Source organism: Cannabis sativa, chromosome 7, assembly GCF_029168945.1.
Source record: "Cannabis sativa cultivar Pink pepper isolate KNU-18-1 chromosome 7, ASM2916894v1, whole genome shotgun sequence".
Taxonomy (NCBI): Eukaryota; Viridiplantae; Streptophyta; class Magnoliopsida; order Rosales; family Cannabaceae; genus Cannabis; species Cannabis sativa.
The window spans coordinates 19436639-19459861 of record NC_083607.1 but is presented as its reverse complement, the minus strand read 5'-3'; the positions used below and the strand labels follow the sequence as shown (position 1 = coordinate 19459861).

At 33.0% G+C, this 23223-nt stretch overlaps 3 protein-coding genes across 3 annotated transcripts; all 3 read left to right on the top strand.

Annotated features, from left to right (window-relative positions):
• Positions 1-7824: 7824 nt before the first annotated feature.
• On the top strand, positions 7825-11620 carry LOC115697458 (protein DEHYDRATION-INDUCED 19). Its single transcript, XM_061118448.1, has 5 exons — positions 7825-8397; positions 8507-8646; positions 9728-9807; positions 10000-10284; positions 11121-11620. The coding sequence occupies exons 1-5, from the start codon at positions 8313-8315 to the stop codon at positions 11227-11229; spliced, it is 699 nt and encodes a 232-aa protein (XP_060974431.1). The 5' UTR covers positions 7825-8312; the 3' UTR covers positions 11230-11620.
• A 137-nt stretch (positions 11621-11757) lies between these two features.
• Positions 11758-14261, top strand: LOC133039572 (uncharacterized). The gene is made up of 5 exons (XM_061118449.1): positions 11758-12514; positions 12722-12774; positions 12959-13003; positions 13094-13141; positions 13226-14261. Exons 3-5 carry the CDS (start codon positions 13001-13003, stop codon positions 13775-13777), a joined length of 603 nt encoding a protein of 200 aa, XP_060974432.1. The 5' UTR covers positions 11758-12514; positions 12722-12774; positions 12959-13000; the 3' UTR covers positions 13778-14261.
• A 530-nt stretch (positions 14262-14791) lies between these two features.
• Positions 14792-15743, top strand: LOC133039571 (uncharacterized). The gene is made up of 2 exons (XM_061118447.1): positions 14792-15103; positions 15199-15743. Exons 1-2 carry the CDS (start codon positions 14792-14794, stop codon positions 15625-15627), a joined length of 741 nt encoding a protein of 246 aa, XP_060974430.1. The 3' UTR covers positions 15628-15743.
• Positions 15744-23223: the final 7480 nt, after the last annotated feature.

Below are 23223 nucleotides of genomic sequence, written 5' to 3'. Positions count from 1 at the left end.
GTTTTTTTGGATGGTATCATGTTGCTTTGAGTGTCATATTGATGTTTGAATGTTGTTTGTGAATTCTGGGAAAAATGGTTACTGTTTTTATTCTGTAATTATTTTTGTTGGATAGTTTGGAAAATTCTAAGCAATTTATTTTTTTACAGAACTCGATTTCGATTTAATTTGAATTAGTTATGAATTTTTGAAAATTGAAAAAATCGGAGTGACAAGCAACATGATCATCCGTACAGTTCATCCAATTTTCCAATTTTTTTCGATTTTTCATGCTATTTCATGGAATTAAATTCCAATTTTTTGTGTAGTTTTGTATATTGATTTTTGTTTTTCAAATTTCAAATCTAATTATCAGAAATAAATTAATTTTAATTTTTAAAATTAATTTTAGATATTAGTGTAATTTGATTTTGAAAATAGAAAAAAATCAAGTTTTGCTTACCTTTTTCTTATTTCCTTTAAAATTTGATTATTTTATTTTTTTTAAGGTCAGATATTAATTTTTTTTGGTAACTTGACCTTAATTAAAATAAGATCACAATAATCATGATAATTTTTAAAAGAGGAAATAAGGTATTTTTTTGTTAACTTTTAAATTTTGTTATTTTTTAATAAAATTAAATTGTAAAACAAGAAAAGGGTATGTATTTACCATTTTCTATTTTATTTTTAATTTATTAAATAACATGAAATTTAAAAGGAAAGTTAGCAATTTATTTTGAAATGACATTTAGGTTACCCAAAACCTAATTTTTCAAAATGGTAGGTTTAATTTTATTTTTATTTTTCGAAATAAATGATTAAAATTAAATAAATCCTACATCCAACTATCCAAATCTAACCTTGTTGCAGGAGTATGTGTTTTAGATTGTTTGTAAGTTTTCTAAAACCTATTATTGCTTGATCTAAATTGCCTTGGTTAACTTGATAATAGATCAGATGATCTAGTTTTAACCAAAGGTTTAATTGACGATAGATCAAGTAAATAATTTGTAACAGGTAATTTTTACAAACTTCTTTCATCTGTGTATGACTTAGCAACATGATAGGATACTAGTAAACTTTGCCAATGCCCTGGAAAGAACATAACACTTATCCAAGGTGTAAGTATACCTTATCGCTGATTATCATGCCAGTCTAAATCCAATGAACTGACAAATCATGAGAATTAAACTTTTGAACATATAATCATGATTATATTCCACTGTGCTGACGACACTATAATCATGAACAAATATATATTTATATATGTTCTGGACTTAATAGAATTTATACATTAAATATAATCATGAAATAAATCATGTGAATCATGCACCATAAAAGTGATTTCTGATCTTTTATTAATTAGTAAATCTGATTGGGCACGAAACCCAACAAGAAGTTCCATATATATATATATATTTATATATACAAAAATATAAATTTCGATTAAATAAATCTATACATAAAAATCCTAATGTGAAATAAATAGATTATTACATAAATTAATACTACTACAAAAATTTATGACCATCAAAATTGGACATGATAAGTCTTTTCAGTCCATTTTGTGTTGGACGTACATAATATCGAGGGACATGAAAGAGGTATTTTTTATCTTCAATAATATTGGACATGAATTTTTTTTTTCATGGACATGAAGTACAATAAATTAATATTATTATATTTCATGTCCAGCTTGATGGACACGAATTTATTTTTAATTTAATATTAATAATAAATAATATTAAATAATTTGTATGTTATTTATTTAAAATTATAATTATAAATTTACCAAAAAAATTATATCATAAATTAAAAAAAATGAAATATATTAAATTTTAACAATGCATTTAGAAATTATTATTGCACAATAAATTACATCATATACATTATTACGGATATCAAATACATAGATGACATTGGTGTTTATTGAGACTTTCTAAAGCTAATAAAATATATGTGGTTTATTGTGATGCATCCAGACAGGGTTTGTGGTGCGTTTTAATGCAGGCCGACAATGTTATTGCTTATGCTTCTCGTTAGTTGAAAGAGTATGAGCAACGTTACACGACACATAATTTGGAACTTGTTGTATTTGCCCTAAAGATTTGGTGACATTATTTTTCTAGAAAAAAGTCTGATATCTATACTGACCACAAGAGTCTCAAGTACTTTTTTACTCAGAAATATTTAAACATGAGACAAAGGAGGTTGCTAGAAATAGTCAAGGATTATGACTGTGAGATTTTATATCACCCCGAGAAAGCCATTGTGGTGGAGATGCTTTGAGTAAAAAAGGTCCCAGACAGATTTTAGTACCATAGTGATCTCACGTCAATTGACTTAAAATATGGTTAAGGCTGGTATAGAATTTGTATTTGGGAAACTTCATAAACTAACACTTCAATTTGACTTATTAGAAAGGATCAAAGGTGCTCAGTTAGAAGACTCAAACTTAATCTAGTTTTGGGAGGAAGTGTTAGTCGGGGTCAAGCTAAGAACTTCTCAATCTCGAATAATGGGATGTTACTTTTTAAAGCTCGAGTTTGTGTACCCAACAGTGATGAGCTTCAGAAAGAAATTTTGGGTGAAGCACATATTACACCATATTTACTACACCGGGGTACCACCAAATGTACCGAGATCTGAAACCCTATTATTGGTGGCATAAAATGAAGAAAGATGTAGCTAATTACGTGTTTAAGTGTCTAACATGTCAACAAATCAAAACAGAGCATCAGAAACTGGCAGGGTTACTGAAACCTTTATCACTTCCTGAGTGGAAGTGGGAGGATGTGATAATGGACTTTGTGGTTGGTTTACCTAGAACCATGAGAATGTATATTTTGGTATGGGTCATAGTGGATCGTTTCATAAAGCCAGTACATTTTTACCGGTAAAAACAACCTATATAGTGGATCAATATGCAGAGTTGTATGTGAAAGAGATAGCTCGTCTTCATGAAACTCCAAAATCCATTATTTCGGATAGAAATTTGAAGTTTAAATCAAAGTTTTGGATAAGCCTTTAGAGAGCCATGGGTACGAAGTTGAAGTTCAGTACAATTTTTCACCCTCAAACTGATGGGCAGTCTGAGAGGATGATTCAGATACTAAAAGATTTGTTACGAGCATGTGTCATGGACTTTGAGGGTTCATTGAATAATTATTTTCCCATGATAGAATTTTCTTATAACAAAAGCTATAAGAGTACAATAGTGATGGTTCCCTATGAGATGTTGTATGGTAGGAAGTGTCATTCCCCAATTCATTGGGATGAGACCAGAGAAAGGAAATATTTGGGTAATGAATTAGTTTAGTGAACCAGTGAAGCAATAGAAAAGATCAAAGCTCGAATGCTTGCTTAATAAAGCAGGCAGAAAAGTTATTCTGATTCTAAGCGCAGAGACATAGAGTTTCAGGGTGGGAGAATATGTTTTCCTACGAGTGTCACCAATGAAGGGTGTTAAGCACTTTGGGAAGAGGAAAAGGTTAAGCCCTAGGTTCATAAGGCCATTCGAGATACTCAAGAAGGTCGGCAGGTAGCGTATCAACTAGCCTTACCACCAATATTATCGAATGTGCATAATGTATTTCATATTTCTATGTTGAGGAAATATGTGTCAGACCCGACTCATGTCTTGAGTTACGAAGCCCTAGAACTACAGTCAAATTTTTCCTATGAGGAACAATCGGTTCAAATACTTGATAGGATGGCAAAGTTTCTTCAGAACAAGACCATAACATGGTAAAAATACTCTCGAGGAATAGTAAGGTGGAGAAAGCTACCTAAGAATTAGAGTCCAGCATGAGGGCTCAATGTCTAGAGTTGTTCATGTTAGATTTTGAGGAGGAAATCCTTTTAACGGGATAATTATAATGACTGCATACTTAGAATATAGATTAGTAGGGTAATTAGCATTAATTATTTATATTTTATGGTTGTATGTGAATATCATGTGCTGCGGGCCTTATTTTCAAGAATTAGGCATTAGGGTTATAATTTCTCAATTTCGGAGATTTTATTAAACTCTAAGTGTATTATTTATGTTGCATGTGAAATTTATTATTTGTATGATTTTTGCACAGTAATGATAGAAAATGTGACAGATAGCCATTAGAGTCACACAGGTTAGTTTGGAACCTTTGTTTTATTGAGACCATTATAAGTGGTATTTGAAATTTTTAAGTTTTAGGCAGGATTATAGTTGTGGACCATTTTATCCCTAAGCCTTAAGATTTCTTAAGGGTGAAGTAAAAGCAAAATTAGAATTTTACTATTTATTTAGATGTTGTCTTTTAGTGGGATATTGTAGAATAATCTCACTTATTCTAATTTGTGCAACTAAAGTAAAACAAATGGAATTAAGGGTTTTATTCATTTATAGAAAATAAGAAAATTAAATAAACCTTATCCTTCTCTTTCTCTTTCTCGTGACCCTCTTTGAACCAAGGAAAAACCAGAGGTTAGGCTACCAAATTCAAGCCATTGTTAGGAAGGATTGAGGAGAAACCTTAAGCCAAGATCAAAGGTAAGCCCTTGATACTTTATTCTTTGTTGTTTTTGAAGTTTTAAGCTTGGTTCTATTTTATGATTTTAGGAATTTAGAGAGTTTAGTTTTATTTGAGATTGATTTGTGTTAGAGACTATTTTAAAGCTTGATTTTAGTTATTTATGACTTGTTTTTGGAAGTAGTAGTAGCTGTAGAAAGATTTGAGGAAGTTTGAGTTTTGTGAACTCAAGCTTTGCTCATTCATGGTGAATTTCATTGCATGTTGTTTTAGATGCTTTTGAATTGTGGGTTATGTTTAGAATACTCCAAATTACTATTCTGGAAAGTTTGGTAGTTTTTGGTTAGGTTGGGAGCTAGTTTTGGGGGCTTAAAAATTGAGAATTTTCTAGCCCTTGTTGCCCAGTAAGAGCTTCTAGAATTGGTGAGCCTCCAAAGGAGAGCTTCCGAAATTGATGAGCTTCTGGATTGGTGAGCTCCGGAATGGGTGAGCTTCCAAAATGGGAGAGCTTCTAGAATTGGTGAGCTTCTAGAATTCGAGAGCTTCCAGAATGGGAGACTTCCATTGAGGACTTTACCAAGGAGAGCAGTTTTTGTATTTTGGCCATAACTTTTCACTCAAATGTCTGTTTTAGACGTTCTATACACCATTTTAAAGCTTGCGAAGAGCTCTACCATATGGAATATAATTTAGAGTCGAATTATGTATTTATTTAAGAGTGTTTTGACTTTATAGTTTGGTAGAAAAACCCTAGGTTCTATTTGGGTATTAGAGAAGTGTTCTAGAGTAAACACTTATTAGTTTTGCATTATGACATGGGACCTCCGTTCAGCACGTGAATTTCTATTCAGGTTGACCAAAACACTTAAATTAGGAAATGAGGTAAGATTAGTATAAAACATGTATATGTATATGTATATGTATATATATATGTATATGTATATGTATATGTGTATGTATGTAAATTGCATGCTGTGTAATGTGATTCGTATACTACCAACACCAGTACGGTAGCGGTACGAAGTGCATTGGTACAATATATGATGTTCAAAGAGTACGATCAAGTATTACCAACACTAGTACGAGACGAGTACGTAGTGCATGTGGTATAACACTTAATGGTACTCAAGGTACAATTCAGCCCTACCAGTACTAGTACAGGATGAGTACTTAGTGCATGTGGTACAGAGGTTGTACTTCTGTTATGAATGTTCTTGATCATCTGTGAAGCCTTTTATACGTTATATGTTTTTCTTACTGAGTCTGTCGACTCACAGATATTGTTTACATGTGTAAGTAAGGATAAGACAAAGGTCGAACACCAATGAGTCTTGGGATTGAGGATTATTATACATATCAGGATGATTAAACCTGGAGAATTTGGTCTAGAGACGACTTGGGCCTTCATTTTGTAGTCGTAGAGGGACAATTTTGTAAAATGTATATTGAGTAATGTAGTAAACTTTACAAACGAGATCCCAGTTTTTATAAATAGTTATATATTTATAAAAGTTTAAATAAAAATTTAAATTGACATGATTTTCAAGAAACCCTTTGATTAGCAAAGGTGTCCACAGTAAGTAGAAAAATACTGCAGCGTACCTAAGCAAGTAGGGTGTTATAGCATGCCTTTCGGTTAGATGATGAGCTATCCTAATTCGAGGAGGTGCCATCGCTGATTGTAGATGATGAGCTATCCTAATTCGAGGAGGTGCCATCGCTGATTGTAGATTGTTGCATCATTAATCATGTATGATTTCTTTTTTTAAACAAATCATATATGATTTTAATTACCACAATAAATAAAAAAAACTAATATATTTTTTATTTAAAATAAAATAAAATTAATAATTTTTTTTGAATAATGAACATATCATTAAAATAAATAAATAGAGTGTACAAAAAAGATGGACCAAACCCATCAAACAAGTTTCTAATCCACTATGAGTGTATGCACAACTAATCCATGAGATGACATGGACTAGGGATACTTCAGGAAAATTGGATAGCCAACTTGAAAAAACAAAATAATATAATGATTGGAGAAAACATTCAACGCTAGACAAGCAAACACTTTAAAATAAAATGGAGACGAAGATGGATCCACAAATTCTGCTCAAAGATAGTTTGGGCCCCAACAAATTTTTCCTCCAACTCTAACATTAGCAAATTGCAACATGATGAACAACCTGAAAAACACACAATAAAATAAATAGAGGTAAGAATATATCTTCTTTCTAAATAATAATAAATAAAATTAAAAAATAAAATATTAAAATAATAATCGAAAAAAGAAGAAAAACTTAGCTCTGAGATTTAATCATTTTTCAAAAATCTTTCGAAATCTCCACATCTTCAAAAACTTACAACATGACATTCTATAATTCTATAACTAAACATATTTTCTTTATTTTTTTTAAATTTAAAAAATATCTCAATAATAAAACGCAAACACAATTCACACAATATATATTCTATGGCTATATAACAGAATTGTTGATTTATGAGAAATTATTGGGTGACTTTTTTTTAAATAAAAAAAATAACAAATTATTAGATGTTGCCACGTAAATGGGTCAGCATACATGTAGTTAGTTAAACCTAAATATTTGCAATTAATGATAAATTTGTTCATATTGTTTTTTTTTTATATAAAAATTATTTTCAAATTTGATATTTAGAATTAGTTAAATTTTAAATATTATTTTAAATTAAATTTGAATGTTTTGATAGTTTAACCAGATGAGTATTTTTATTGATTCCGAAGATAAATTTATGACGAATAATAATTTTTTAGTAATTTTTATTTTTATTTAAATTACTATTATGCTTTCAAATTTTAATGATTATCACTACAAATTTTAAAATTATGATATTAAAAAAATTAAAAATTAAAATAAAATTAACATAGGTGACTTGACACGTAACATCTATCTAATAAAAATATATACGAATTTCCTTTCCTTTGATTTTTCAACTCTACTAATACATGTTGCAATTCTTTCCAATAGATTTTTATTTCTCTCTCATTTATTTTCTTTCATCTATAAGGTTTTGTTAAGTTAAAGATCAAGTGAAATGGTTCTACGTGTAATGTGAGACTTTATTCAACTCTGTTCTACCATGCGGTCGTGGGGAGTTGGCTCAACTCAGTTAAATTTCATTATTTTGGGAAAACATAATTCGAATTCTCATTGGGTCCTCCATTTTTGTTTAATTAAGTTATAAATATTTTTTTTCTCAAGTAAATTATTGATAAATATAGAAATTTAAATATTTCCTTCTTGATAAACTTCGTCCACCAAATAATTGTTTATTTCTTTATTAATTAAAAATAAAATTAATAAAAAAGAAGAAGAAGAAGAAGAATGAAGAAGCGGACACGTTCTCTGGCGTTTGCTCCACGTCAGCACTGGTAATGAACCCACTTGATTGGATCCTTATTTTTGAAACTATTCTTAATACTTTTCTCACATTATAAAGGAAAATGTCAAGTTTATAAGACTCAAAAGAAATTTCCTTTTTCTTAAAAAAAAAAAAAAAAGAAAAGGAAAACAAAAATAAAAATAAAAAGAGAATATCTAAAATAATTAAGTGTAAAAAACAATGAAAACAAATTTATAATTCATCGTCTTCTTCTTTCCCAATTCTCTCTATTTCCTCATATTTGAAGGTTTCAATTATTTAAATTTCTGTAAATTTAACTGACCATAAAAAGAAAATAATAATAATAATAAAAAAAAGAACAAGAAGAGGGATCGGAAGAAAACAAAGAGAGAAGAGGGGATAGATTGAAAGGGTTAGCGTTTGATCTGAGAAATGGACTCTGATTTCTGGACCTCTCGTCTCGCTGCCGCTAAACGCCAATATACGTTGCACCACCACAATCAGACCTCTCACTTAGGTTCGTTCGCCTATATATATATTTACATATTTCATACTTGTGTAAGATTCCTTATCTATTTTGTGCTATGGAGTTTTGAATGAGGTTTATTTGTTAATGAATGGATTAGATCGGTTGGGGATGGATGATTTGGAGGTTGAAGACGATATCCGACCTGAGTTCCCTTGCCCCTATTGCTACGAAGACTTTGACATCGCTTCCCTATGTTCGCATCTTGAGGACGACCATTCTTGCGAATCCAAAGTCACCGTAAGTTTCTTTTTGTTTTCTTCTACGATGATGATTATTTTAAAAAATGGACATTAACAATTGTTATCATAAATCAATAAAGAAAAGAGAAGATAAAATAATATGTTATGCTTCCTAATTAAACTAAAACCTGTTTTCTGAAATTAGTTCGGACTTTTGAAAGAAATTTGTATTTAGGTGAGAAATTTGTAAAAATGGTGATGTGAAAAAGTGAATTTACTATATGAAACGGTGGCTCGGGGTGATCGTAAGGGGTTCACTTCCGTTACATTGTTTTGTAGATAATTTTTTTGGTTTTCTTTTTGGGGTTCAGGTAAACTAGTTTTTAAGCTCTTTTTTAAAAGAACTCTTAGGATGGTATGTAGAAGCTTTGTTTTTTTGGTATGTGTACAGTATATACATGTACATATATTTGTTGGTGGGGTGGGGTTTGCTTGCAATACAGTTTGAAAAGAGCTAACGATTGTGTTTTTTTTCTTTCTTAATACATATAAATTTTATTATGAGAGATCCAATAGGTCATGTATTTTATCACTTGCTGTGATAGATTAGGATCATCCTGACTGTTTATAAATTTATGTTGAAGAGTGCATATAACAAGGCTTCCATTATTCTTTAGGAATAGTCTTTCCTCTCCCGTTCATTCTATCTGATTAAGTAGCAAGGCAAAGAGATGTTCGTGGTACTTGAGTCGATAAACAGATTCTGGTATGATTATTTTTTTAGGCTGAGAGTGCTGCATCTTGTTTGGCTGTTTAAGTTTTTGGTTGGGATGTTGTGATTAAGATTGATATTTCATAGTTTCTGCATGAATCCTTACAGATGGTTCACCTGGAGATGGATTTGTTGAAGAATGTTTCTTTGAAATTCATCTGTATTTGTTTTCATCCTCTGCATGCATTGCTCTAGTGTTTCTAACTTTAGGGCATTGAACTATGCACATCTTGTTTTCCATTTCCTTTCATATTGGTCTCTTTTCTTGGGTGACGGAGGATGAGAAAGTGAGCTGGTATCCAACTGTAACATCCTTCATGACAAAAGGGTCTCATATCTTCATATGTTACTTTTCTCTTTGTTGCAGGTTTGTCCAGTATGCTCTGTTAGAGTTTCAAGGGACATGCTAAGTCATATCACCTTGCAACATGCACACTTGTTCAAGATATCCTTTTAAGTTTGAAGTATTGATCCAATCGCTCTTTTTTTTATGGGTAGAGATATTGAAAATCATTGGTTAGATTATATACATAGTTGTGCTCTTGTATATAAATATATTTTTATAAAAGAATACAGGTGTATATGTATAGTATGTATATAATTATATTCTTCTACGTTTCCCTTAACTGAAATTCACATTCAACGACGACGAAGGCTACGCAGAGTTGCCATTCCTAACAGTCAAGCTCTGTCTCTTCTTGGTCGGGATCTTCGGGAAGCTCATTTGCAGGTGCTTTTAGGGGGTGGTGGTGGATATCGGTCAAACAATTCTAGTGTTTCTAATGCAGCCACCGATCCACTCTTATCATCTCTTATATTGAATTACCCTACATCTGAGGCAGAGGAAATTTCAAAGTCTGTTGTTGCCAATGCTGATGACACATCTATGAAAAAAGTTGCACCAGCCCATACATGGAAATCAAGGTGCTTTTCTAGATTTTTTATGTGTACTAGCGAAGTAGAGAGATTTTATGCCTTTAACTGACTACTCAGTAAATTGGTTTTCAAATAATATAAATAAATAAATAATTTCTTTTTACTTACGATGCTCTTTAAAAGTTTCATGATACGTTGGATAGAAAACTTTCCACAAAACTTTTTACTCAAAATTATTTTCTTATTTACAAGCTAGTCTTTATGTGTGTTGTGTGACCCGATAAAACTATGCCGGATGTCATCATGAACCACCCAGTCATGTGAGTTGGAGTAGCCACTGTAAAAGTTCTGATTTGAATGCTGGAAGGCAAATTGAATAAGTTATTTACAACTTATATATCAATATTTATCTTTTGATTTGAATGCTCGAAGGAAATTTAAATAAGTTATTTACAAATTATCTTTTGAATGCAATATTTTTCTTTCGAATTCAATATTTAGAAGGTCTGCCCCCCAGAAACACCCAAGGCTGGTTCTGCCAATGGGTGCCTGCCTGAGCTTTTGCTAAAACTTCTTAATGAGATAAATAAACTTGATTATGAGTGCCTATTCAGTGAGTGGGTTGGGGTTGCAGTCTGTCTCCTGGGACTCCTCGATCATTTGGGGGTATGAAATGACTTAAATGAACTTGGCGTGCGACTGCACTTTCATGCCTTGTAGGTACCATCTTATATAGAGTGCCATTTCTGTGTATTTGATGGTGTGAAGTCAGCATGGCCTCTTTAAATAGTAATCAACCCATCCACAGGCTACTAACATGTCAATCTGACCTAACGAATAATCACAATAATCTGTGTTTTGAATCTGGTGCTCAATTCTTGCAGTTTTGATCCATCCTTGAGTTACGAAGAGCGTGAAAAAAGGATGAAACAAGCTACCGGGAGAGCTGGTTTTGTGCAAGATCTGTTCCTCACAACACTGTTAGGAGACTAATTGAGGCAGAAAATGCTCTTGAATAATAGGAAGAAAGTTATTTAAAGTCCTCCTTATAAGGGATAATTTCTGGGTGGGGATTGAAATGGTTGTATGTACCATGTAAGACAACCCAAGGTGTGGTTGGGTACGAGTAAATGCAGCATCTAGACACTAAAATCAATGCCACCCCATTGATATAACCCCATCCATCCCCTTTTACCATCCTTAACCTGAAGAACACATGGTCTTTTTTAAAATTCTAGGGAAGACCTAATAATTCTGTGATATTGTTAAGTTACTACCTAAATGGTGAAAGAAGAAAAAGAAAGAGAAACTTGATATGTTATTTATGTAATTGTATTGTTTTACTAGTTGACAAGTGTGAAATTTGAGTTGTGTCTTTTACCTTTGTTATAGTTGAAAAACTACAAGTATTGTAGGGCAAATATCGAAAATAGCAGATGTTTATGCTTTGGGATGGCCGATGGTTGGAACATTTAACCAACGACAATAATTAATTAAATCTGATGCTTTTGATTGACCATCATTATTTATGAAAATAATTTTGTATGTCTCAGTCGGTGGGCAATGTAGGTGGTGCCTGCCACACAAGTTGGATAATATAGACCAAAATTGTGGTCCATCATCTCGTAAGAATTCAGCCATTCATTGACAGCTTAACTTAAAAAGTAACACAACCTGTCTTTCCTATTATTTTAGCTAGTTAATAATGACACATTTTTTTCTTCCATAGATTTAGTCAGAAACATTGCTTTTTTAACATTATAGTTTTTATCTAAATAAGAAAACATTGATAAATATTGCTATACATTTTTATTTATGATTATTAAATATATACTATAATGGGAAAAAAACAAGAAAATTCCAAAAAGGGTAAAATATTACAACAATACTGTGGGCCGGCCCAATCAACATTTGTACAGCCCACATTGAATATATTACAAAAATACCACTTGACCTTACCTTCAGCCGCACGTCACAAACGGAGAGGATGAAGCAACTTCCATCGATGCAGTCGGCTACGCAACCAGAATGAAACCAGATCGAGCGTAGAACAAGCATAAATTCCGTCGAATTTCGCTAGGAAACGAACAAATCCAAGGATCTAAACAACAAATTTTTTAAAAAAAGACTAGGAAAACCGTGGAGAAACTGAAATTAAACATTTGATTTCGGTTTTTTATAGTGCAATATCACTCAAACGAGCGTCGAAAATTCAGATTGAAGCAATGTAAATCTGTATTGAACAGATCTGGAGCTCCCCCTCAAATCCAAAAAAAAGGTATGAAGTGAAATTTTTTTTCAACAATGATACACGTCATTTACAGTTGCATTCTGGTTGATTCACTGGTGTACAACAGGAAATTCAGATTGTAAAAACAAAAAACAAGAACTGATTCTAATTAAGGAACCACGTGATACTAATAAGGTTTTTTTTTTATTTTTTTGCGTTGCCTTACATTTGCATTATCGTTTTAAAATGGTTTAGAAATCATGAAGAAGTGTCAATTGACGAGTACCAAGAGCTAGCATATATACAAGGTAAGATTTATGTAAATGGTAGCAAATTAGTTTTATAATAGTTGAAAATCGATCTGATTCGAATAAACATGATGAAAAATGACAATGAGTAAGAACTATGTAATTTTAGGGATAGAATTGTGGTTTTTAAGTTGATTTACAGTTGCATAATCATTTAATAATAGTTTCATTACGTTTTTTGCAGGAATTTATTTTGGAAAAGATAGAGGACAGAACAGTTTGAGAAATGGTTAGTTTCCCTAAATTTAAATGAAGTTTCTTAATAGTTTTATTCTCATTTCTTTGTAGTTTATTAACAACAAAAAAATGGCAAAATCAGGAATCAGGACAGGAAATACAATGCTTGAACAAAGGGACAGAGATAGAAGTAAGTTTGTACTCTATTTCATAACAGAATCAAACCAGTTTTAAAATTCGTTGCCTCGGACTAATAACCATTGCAAAAACACAGGAAAGGAAAGACATTCCATTCCTAGTCTTCTACAATGGACAATTCGATGATCGAATGAATTATGAAAATTATGAAGCCAGTGGACATTACATTTCAGCCAATTGTAACTATGAAGATTTGCAACAGAAACTCAAAGATGTCCTGGAGTGCAACCAAGATAACACTGTTTTGCAACTGAAATATCAAGTGAAGGAAGGATACCAACCATTGAGGATAAAGGATGATCAAAGCCTGCATTTCTACATACAACTCAAACTGAAGGACCCCGACTTCACAACATACCCAATGTGTGTGAATGTCATCAACAACCCAACAACAACCATCGATGCATCATTCTTGGGAAATGACAATTCATTAATTACACATACAAGCGCGTTCCAACCAATCGAATACAATGCAGCAACAACAGAAGACTCAACAAATCAACAACATATAATTGAAGCTACAGTACCGGAATTTGGGGGAGAAAGTTTTGACTTCATGGACTATGCAAAACTTGTGGCAGAGGAGATGGTTGAGCAATTGGAAAACAACAGAAAAAAGGAACCATAAATCACAGATTATGACGAACTACTAATCACAGATCCGCAACATCCTGAAATAGAAGAAGCACAAATATACAAAGACAAAGAAACACTGCAGAGTGTGCTTGGTTTCTATGCAATTAGGAATAACTTCCAATTCAGAGTTAAAAAATCATGTGCAAGAACATACAAGATTTGTTGTTTGGATCCAAAATGCAAGTGGGCACTAACAACATCCAGAAACGGGCCAACAAAGTCATTCATCATTCGAAAGTACGACAGAAAGGTGATACACACATGTGATCTAAACATCAGATTTGCCGACAAGAGACAAGCTACAACGAAATTGATTGGAAACTACATCAAGCCACGGTTTACCAACATAAAAACAACTCAAACGCCACAAGACATCAGAGGAGAAATGAAACACAAGTATGGGGTGAGAATGAACTACATGAAAGCATGGAGAAGCAAAGAGCACGCGCAAGAAGAATTACGAGGAAAAGCCAACGAATCATACAAAGTTCTTGCCGGTTTTTTGCACATGTTGCAAAAAACTAATCCCGGAACAATAGTGCACATGCAAACAGAGGATGACAACAGCTTCAAGTACTTGTTTGTCGCACTGGATGCATCAATAAAATGATGGAAGAAATGCAAACCTATAATAGTTGTTGACGGAACTTTCCTTAAATCAACATACGGAGGTACATTGCTCTCTGCTTGTACACAAGATGCAAATGGGCACATTTTTCCACTAGCTTTTTCTGTTGTGGATTCAGAAAACAACAACTCATGGCAATGGTTTTTCACAAAAGTGAGAGAAACATATGGGATTAGAGAGGAACAGTGCTTGATCTCAGATAGACATGAGAGCATAAGTAAGGCAGCTTGTCAAGTATTTCCAGAAATCACACATTGCTATTGTGTATACCACCTGTTAAGCAACCTAAAAGCAACCTTCAAGAAGAATGCAAGCAAGCTGGATAAACCATTCTTCGCTGCAGCCAGAGCATACACAGAGAGGAAATTTGAATACCATATGAGCAAGTTGGACAGCTTGGACATCCGTGTAAGACCATATTTACAACAAGTTGGATACCACAAATGGTCAAGATACCACTGCAAAAACAAAAGGTATTTAACTATGACTTCAAACATTGCTGAATCTCTAAATGTAGCAAACTTGGCAGCTAGAGAGCTACCAATCACAACACTTATGGAGTCATTGAGAGCATTGATACAACAATGGACATACACAAACAGGAAAAAAGCACAGAAAACAACAACATTTTTAACACCTACAGCAGAGAAGAAATTAGTCGACAACTTTGTGGACTCATTGACAGAAAATGTAATGAAATGTTTAATATTTTAGTTGCATTATAGTTTCTTAATAGTTTGTTTGCCGTTGTTATACATGTTAACAGTTTTACACTTAATCCGCAGGTAAAACCAATAAACGAGACCATGTTTGAAGTCGTTGAACTAACCAGATCATGGGTCATCAACCTCAAGGAGAAAACATGCAGTTGCAACAGATTCCAACTTGACGAGTTACCGTGTGCTCATGCGCTTGCTGTTATAAAAGAGATGAACTTGAATGTTTACAACTACTGTTCAGGTTATTACACCACAAGAACATGGCTTGAAACATACAACGGCTCAACATATCCGGTACACAATCACACAACATGGGATGTGCCACAAAACATAAAAGATATCATTGTTCTGCCACCAAACCAAAAAATAAGATCTGGAAGACCAAGGAAACGAAGGTTTTTATCTGAATGGGATACAAAAAAACATAACAGATGCAGCAAATGTGGTCAACACGGACACAATCGAAAGACATGCAACAATCAAGCAATAAAATAGATACATATGAAATATTTGAATTATTTAATTCTGTGTGCAAATTCAAACAGGTTGATCTGTGATGTTCTAAATGCATGGGATTTCATTTTTATGAAATTTGAAACAGTTTTTTAATAGTTGCAAAATCGTTTTGTTACAGTTGTGACACTTTGTAAATATTAAGTACCGAAATGACTTCTTCTTTACAGTTTTAAAGGCAGTCAGTCAAGAATTGATAAAACATAACTAAAATAAAGGAAAAATGAGTAATAAAATACAAAGAATAAAAATACATTCATAGCACAATTTAGAAAAATATAAAAATATTGTTTGTATTCAGTTGGTTAATAGTTTCTCCATAGTTGTGCGACCGTATATAAGAACTTGAACAATTAAAAAAACAAACAACTTTGGGAAATACAAACCTATACAATAAACATATTATAAGGAGTAAATGTCAAATATCCTAAAAGTTTTAAACCAGGTACATAGTATAAAATCAAATATAATACCTACATTCAACCAATAACACTAACTATTGTCTGATAATAGATTCAACAAATAACAGAAAAGAGTCACCAAATTAAAAGATCCTATTTTTTCAATTTAGAAGCCTTAGAAGACTTGCTTTGCTTCTCATCCTCGCTATCAATGCTTTCATCAATTTTCCTTTGGCCATATGAGAAGAAAAGTGTAGCAAGCCGGGTACGATAAACTTCGATGTCAAGGTCCGCAAGGACATCCTTTCCATGGATAAAGAATTCGGCAAATGCAGCAACATATGCTCCGCAATCACTATAAAAACAGAAGAAAAGTAAACAGTTTCGAAACTAAAAAACAACATAAAATAAACTTAAAAGAAACACTCACTTTTTCTGCTGAGACGGCAGACCACTAATCTCCATGATTCTTAAGGGAGCTGTAGGGTCAGAACCTGAGGCAGGAGCTTGTGACCTATTCTTCCAGAAACCAAGTAAATCGAAAAACAAAGGCAACAACACAGAATAAGCCTTCATGGCATTCCTAGCTGCAGCATTCATTTTCGCCGTCCTCAAAGAATTATACAGAAACAGAATCCCTTCATTCAAGTCAAGACGACCAAACACCCAATGACTTTCCCTTCTCAGATTGATGATGAATATCACATGATCGGCTTCATACCAAGGCTTGGAACAGGGAATGCGCATACCTCGAATGTAATGCGCTATTGGGTGGGCAGCGTGAATGTGTGACATCTTAGTCTTCATTGACTTGGCCTTGTTATATTTGTGGTACAAAGCTTGGATGGAATCATCAAAGAGACAATCAGTAGTTGCAAAATTCAACATCACAGCGGAAGAATATTTACCTTTTTTCCGAAGGTAATAGAATATGGTGTTCATATGCTAAAAAAAACAACACAGAAACACAAATGAAAAGGTTGAACAATTGTAAAAAAACTGTAATACAGTATCAAAACTTAAAAACATTTATAAAGCAACTGAAAACAAACTATCATAACTACAATATAAATTGGAAACTTTACCGAGTCGTTCATAAACATGTCGCATGTAGCCAAATGATAAAACCAAGTTTTATCCTCAACATAATCAACACCTAGCCTAAAACCCGGGGTAAATTTCTTTGCAACATCTTCATAACAATTATAATGCCTAAAACAACAAAGAAACAGCAAAAAAATAGCATTAAAACCAGAATAAAATTGAAAAATAAAACATAATACAAAAACAAATTTAATAAAAACAGTCACCTAGGATGTTTAAGCAATCCTTCACCAATCCAAGCGTCAAATTTTGCCTCAATCTCGGTAGATACGGATCAGCAAACGCATCATTAAGAGCATAAAAGGCCCTTCACATAAGTCACCATTTTGAAATCCCTATCATCCCCAGCTGATTGAGAACCTGAGGACATAAGCTCCATTGGAGTGCTCCCCACATCAGCAGACCCGAAATCAACAAAAAGAGATTTCAAGGCCGGAGCACGCTTCCTCTTATCCAACAGAGGTGTATAAGAGACAGTGTCCTCAGTTTCTTCATCAGTATGAAGGGCATCTGACTTTTGACCAACAACATCTGGATTGGGTGCGGGGACCTAAAAAAGAAAGAATGCATTAAAACAGTTGCAAAACAAACTAGAAACTATTGAGCAACCAAAAAGAAACCTAATTTTCTTGCAAACAATTAAAAATAAACTTACATGGATTTTACCAACAGCCTCCAAGCCAGCCAACACAACTTGATCATCATCTATTTCAAGCTGGCTTAACCCATCAAAGAAATCGTCCCCCTTCAATCGAGACTCATCGCCCTTTGGCTTCTCAACATCCTTATCATTTTTATCACTCCCTCCAACAGCCTTAGATGGATTCACATCAGCAGGGGGAACAACAGTAACAACCTTGTCAGCATCATCAGCATCCCCACCAACTTTAACCAACTCACCACCATCGTCGGATTCGGAATCAATATTTTCTGGATCAGGCAGTTGCTTCTCATCATCCTCGGCATCATCATCATCATCATCATCATCATCAGCATCATCATCAAAATCTTGAGTTACTAATTCATCCGATGACTTTCCCTGCATTAACCAACATAAATGAAACTTAAATAAAACAGTAAAGAAACTTTAAAAAAAAAATATGAAAAAACCTAAACAATAAAATATGAATAAATACCTCATCAGAAGGACGACGATGAATGGCATTAACCTTCTCCTGGATATCCTTAATTACAGTCATTACGGACTTGAAATTAAAATCAACAAAACACCTCAAGGATATGAAGTCCTCGGCCAATGATGATTGATTCGAAGTGACCATCTCCAACTTAGATTTCATCCAATCAATATCTGTTGATTCAGACTTCTTTGAAGATGACCCACCCTCAAAGGATTGCTTCGCTACACCACGGTCATCAATAGATTCATCGAGAAATAAACCGTCAAGTTGAAGCTGCTGCCTCTCTTCATCAGTAGGACGCATGTTTTTGATCTTCAACTGAACAGCATAATCAAACATAATATGAAAAAAATTAAAACAATTGGAAAAACTAAAAATTAACAACATAAATAAAACTAAAAAGAAACAATAAAGAAACTGTAAATTACCTTGTCCAAAGGTAAATAAAAAATCTTGCCCTTCAAGTCTCGAAGAGTTGGATTTTTGGTGACGATGGCGTTGCTCCAGTTCAGAATCCTTGGAATAGAAGATGAAACTCTTTTACAGAAAGAGTTCACCATTGCAGGACAGCATTCATAAAACCAAACCGTGAAAACCCAAGGACATCCCAATGCCCTATACCAGCCATCATATTGGCCTCCCTTCTCTGCCTTCCTATTTTTCATAATAATCCCATACTGGATCCTACCTTTGAATGAGTCAATTGTCAATTCAAATGATTCCCTACCCCAACAATACTCGTCCCACCGACTGCTATCCACTACATCTAGATCAAACCTAAACAATTCTTTGTCAGGAGTATTGCTAAGAAGAAAACACTGAATGAAATACAAAACAACCATTTTCAAACCAAGAGACTCATCCAAACCCCACCGACTACCCAAAAAAGCATCCTCGATGGCTTTGTGGTCAATAGTTTTTACACCACGGAAACATGTTTCTACCAATTGATTTGTTTCCTGTGAAAACAACAACTTGTTGCAATCACCGAAACAATCTAATCCAGAAATCAAGTAAAATTCCTCGGCACTAAACCGTATGCAACGGCCAGCAACCTTAGCCCAAAACTCTTTAGGATTGGGCTGGAAAACTTCCCTTAGTAATAAACTATGTACGACTTGCGGATGAAAAACAAACTCAGGCATATCCAGAAAATGCCCAAACTGAGTTTGACGAAACATAGAAAGCAAATTAACAGATAAAGTGTTCTTAATATTATCTATCACGAAAAAAACACTGGTGCATACACACTTAGATCTATAAAAATCAGAAGGACTAAATTTGTAGTCCTAAACCTGCAACATAACGAAAATGGCCACAATAAATTATTAATCGTGAATAAAACAGTATGAAAACTGTAATACAACTATAAACAAACTACAAAGAAACTACCAATAAGATACAACTACACAGAAATAAACAGCAAAGACCTGAAATCGTTTTGAAACGTAAAAAAAACAGTAAACAACTAACCCTGAAGGAAATCGAAAAACACATCAAACATAACAACACAATAAATTTTTAATAGTGAAAAATACAGTATGAAAAGAACAATAAAACTATATACAAACAACAAACAAACTACAAAACAGATACAACTATAGAAAAATAAAGAGCAAAGATTTGAAAATCGTTTTGAAACCTAAAATATAACAGCAAACAACTAAACCTAATGAAAATCGAAAACACATCAAACATACCATTATTAAACTATAAAAAAACTTATAAGAAACTACAAACGACTGATTGAAAACACTAAAAACGAAAACAAAACACAGAACCTAGAAGCACAAAAAAATACTGAAAATAAAGAAAACAAAACCAAATTAAAGAACAACACCCAGAGAAGAACCAAATGAAATGTTCAAAACCAACAATAAATAACTAAAAAATTTAAAAACATAAAACGAAATGTGCAAATGAAACCCTAAAATTACACAAAGCAGAATGAACAAAAAAACGCCAAAATCTGGGGAAAGTGTAAATGTAGGAAAAGGGGGAAATGATAATGAAACTAGAAACCAACTTGAGTTCGATCTTCAGCAGATGCAAGAGTTTTTTTCCCAGAAATTTCTGGAACCGTGTGCTCCTCCACGTTGAGCTTCGTTTTCTTCGAAGAATGGGGTCTCCCACGCTTGGGCATTGGAGCATCAAAATCAAAATCATAATCTTCAAGGATCGGGCGTTTACCCTTGGATTTGTTGGCCAAAGTTTTCTTGCCCATTTTTCGATTTTTGTTTGAGAACTGGAGATGGGGATGATGATGAACGAGTGATTGCCATCTTATAAATAAATTTGAAAAAAAATGAAACAGAGAGGGAATAACAGTTGATAAATCGTGGGCTTAGAGGGAGTTGAAATTTCGTGGATGAACAAAAAAGAAGAGGGAAAAACGTGATCAATAATGGGTGGTTAATCTTATGAAGGGAGGTTACTTGTATTCAAATCAAGTTAGAAACAGAAATGAAAAATCGAAAATGAAATTGAAAGAAAATGAAAAAAGAGAGGGAAGAGAGTGGGATTTGATTGATGAGTGATGGGGATAGCAGACGTGTATGTGCATGAAATGATGACTAAGTGGTATTTTTGTAATAAAACAAATACGGTAAGTAAAAAAGTTGATATAGGCGTGTAGGAGTATTTTTGTAATAAATTGTGTAAAATGGATTTTTCATGTAAAAATTTCTACTATAATTTAATAAATATTATAAAAAGTCATTAATTATTTACAACGCAATATATCGGAGTAATACTTAATAGTAATACTCTTTTGATTTGCATACTCAAATTAATATTAATTTTTTATTTGAACAATTAATTGTGGACTTTATTAAGATTTTTTTTCTTTCTATTATATCTATCTATTCTATATAAAATGGGACTATATAACATAATTCTTGGTTTATGAGAAATTATTGGGTGAGACTTTTAAAATATTTCAAATCAAACCTTCCTATTCTCACGAAAACGATTCAGTTTGTTAATTGTTTTTAAGTATTAACTTAATTTATTTTTTATTTTTTTTAAAAAATAAATTCTGAATCAATTTGAAAACCTTATCAAGTGAATAAATCTCATTTAAAAGGCTAAATAATCAATTTAATGATTGACGTTAGCTAGCCAATAAAATAAAATTAATATTAAATAGCTTACGATTTGTAAGCTAATATATAAATATAAATAATAATAAATATATATATGTATACATATTTACCTCCTTCTTGAACCATAAATTATCATTGATTGTCGAATGCACCAACTCTCTCTCTCTTTGAAAACCCATCCCCGTAAGCCATCCTCGCCACCTTCGTTCCGTACAATGGCGAGAAACCAAAATCCTATAGCCATTGATGACCCCTCAGTCTCCAAGTATAACTTGCCATTTTGGCTGCCAGAGTAATTTGCCCATATGGATGAGTCGATTGAAAATGGAAGATCTGCGATCGGTAGTAGAGTCGATTTGGGCATTTGGAAGCTTTGTAAAAAATTTCTAAGGTACAATCTCTTCTCCATATATGATTGAGAAGTATGGTTAGTGAGAAATATTCGTTGATGTTTTTTAATCGAATTGGGTTTTTCTCTGCTCTTTATTTATACGACTATATTCAATACCCCTAATGCATCAATAATTTTCAAGAACAAAATGTTACTCAATTCATTAGATTTGGAGTTTGCACTGCTCACTTTGAAGTTGTATGTATATTCACTCATTGGAAAACATGTATTGTACTTAGGGTTTAAGTTTTTAATCTGCTAATGAGATTGGAAAACAAGAAACTCTTCTTTTTGCTTGGATAGAAATAATTGATGCAGAAGTCATTGATACCTTGTTTTGTTTTGACATATAAGACTAAGACTAGAAATCCACATCATCACTCTTCATTTGTCTCTTATTATGTCTCCTTATTAGTATTACTTTCCTGAGGCTTTTGTGACCAAACTTCTCTTCTGTTCAATTAATTTTTGTCTTTTCAATAAAAACCCTCAAATATCAAAAGAATACTATATTATTAGTTGAAAAACCTTGTTTTTGCAAATGTCAGTTGTATATAAGAAAATATAAAAACTGTAAGCATTTGCAGCAGCAGAAAGTAATTCTGCTACAACAAAACTGAACAGGCAGAATATAAAATATTTGCAGAAAAATAAATAACTTGACACAAGAGATTTATACGTGGTATCAGTGTTCTCACGAACACTCCTAGTCCACGGGGCCACGCCCAGAGAATGAAATCAATTAATAAAGTATCAAAATTACAAAGACAATTGACTTAAACAAGTTTATACTCCCTCTAAAGTATTGCCGCAATCCTTTGTAATCCACTTTATGAATCTGACTTCTTGAAACACCTTCAAGCCCGAACTCCCTTCGTCTTTGAAGTGTGAGTGCTTACTTCCTCCCGAAGTAAGGCTTCAACAAGTCTTCTCCCGAAGATTAAGTGCTTACTTCCTCCCGAAGTAAGGCTTTATCAAGTCTTCTCTCGAAGACCAATCTCTTGTTCAGTCAAGTAGTTCTTCACAACCTCTAGGATAGAGTAAGAACAGAAATAGAACAACTAGAACCTAGATGAACAACTAGGCTCTCACAAAACAAAGAAATACTCTCTTCTCTCAAAAGATAAATGCAAAAAATGAATAATGGAAGAGGTAATTCGAATGGTTGCTCTCTAGGCTCTATTTATAGAACATAGAAACCAAAGAGGCAACCACAAGTTCGAATTAGCAGCTGTACAAAAACTTTCCAAAAGAAACACGATCTGCTACATCAGATTCGGATGCTGACGCAGCAGATCTGACCAGAAACAGGAAACTTACTAAAATCGGGTCCGATCTTCTATCAATGCTTGATTCCTGCAAAAAACAGATTAGATATTCTGATTGTATCAAGATACAATCGAAATCAATAAGGAAAAGGCAATAAACAAAGTTTTCCT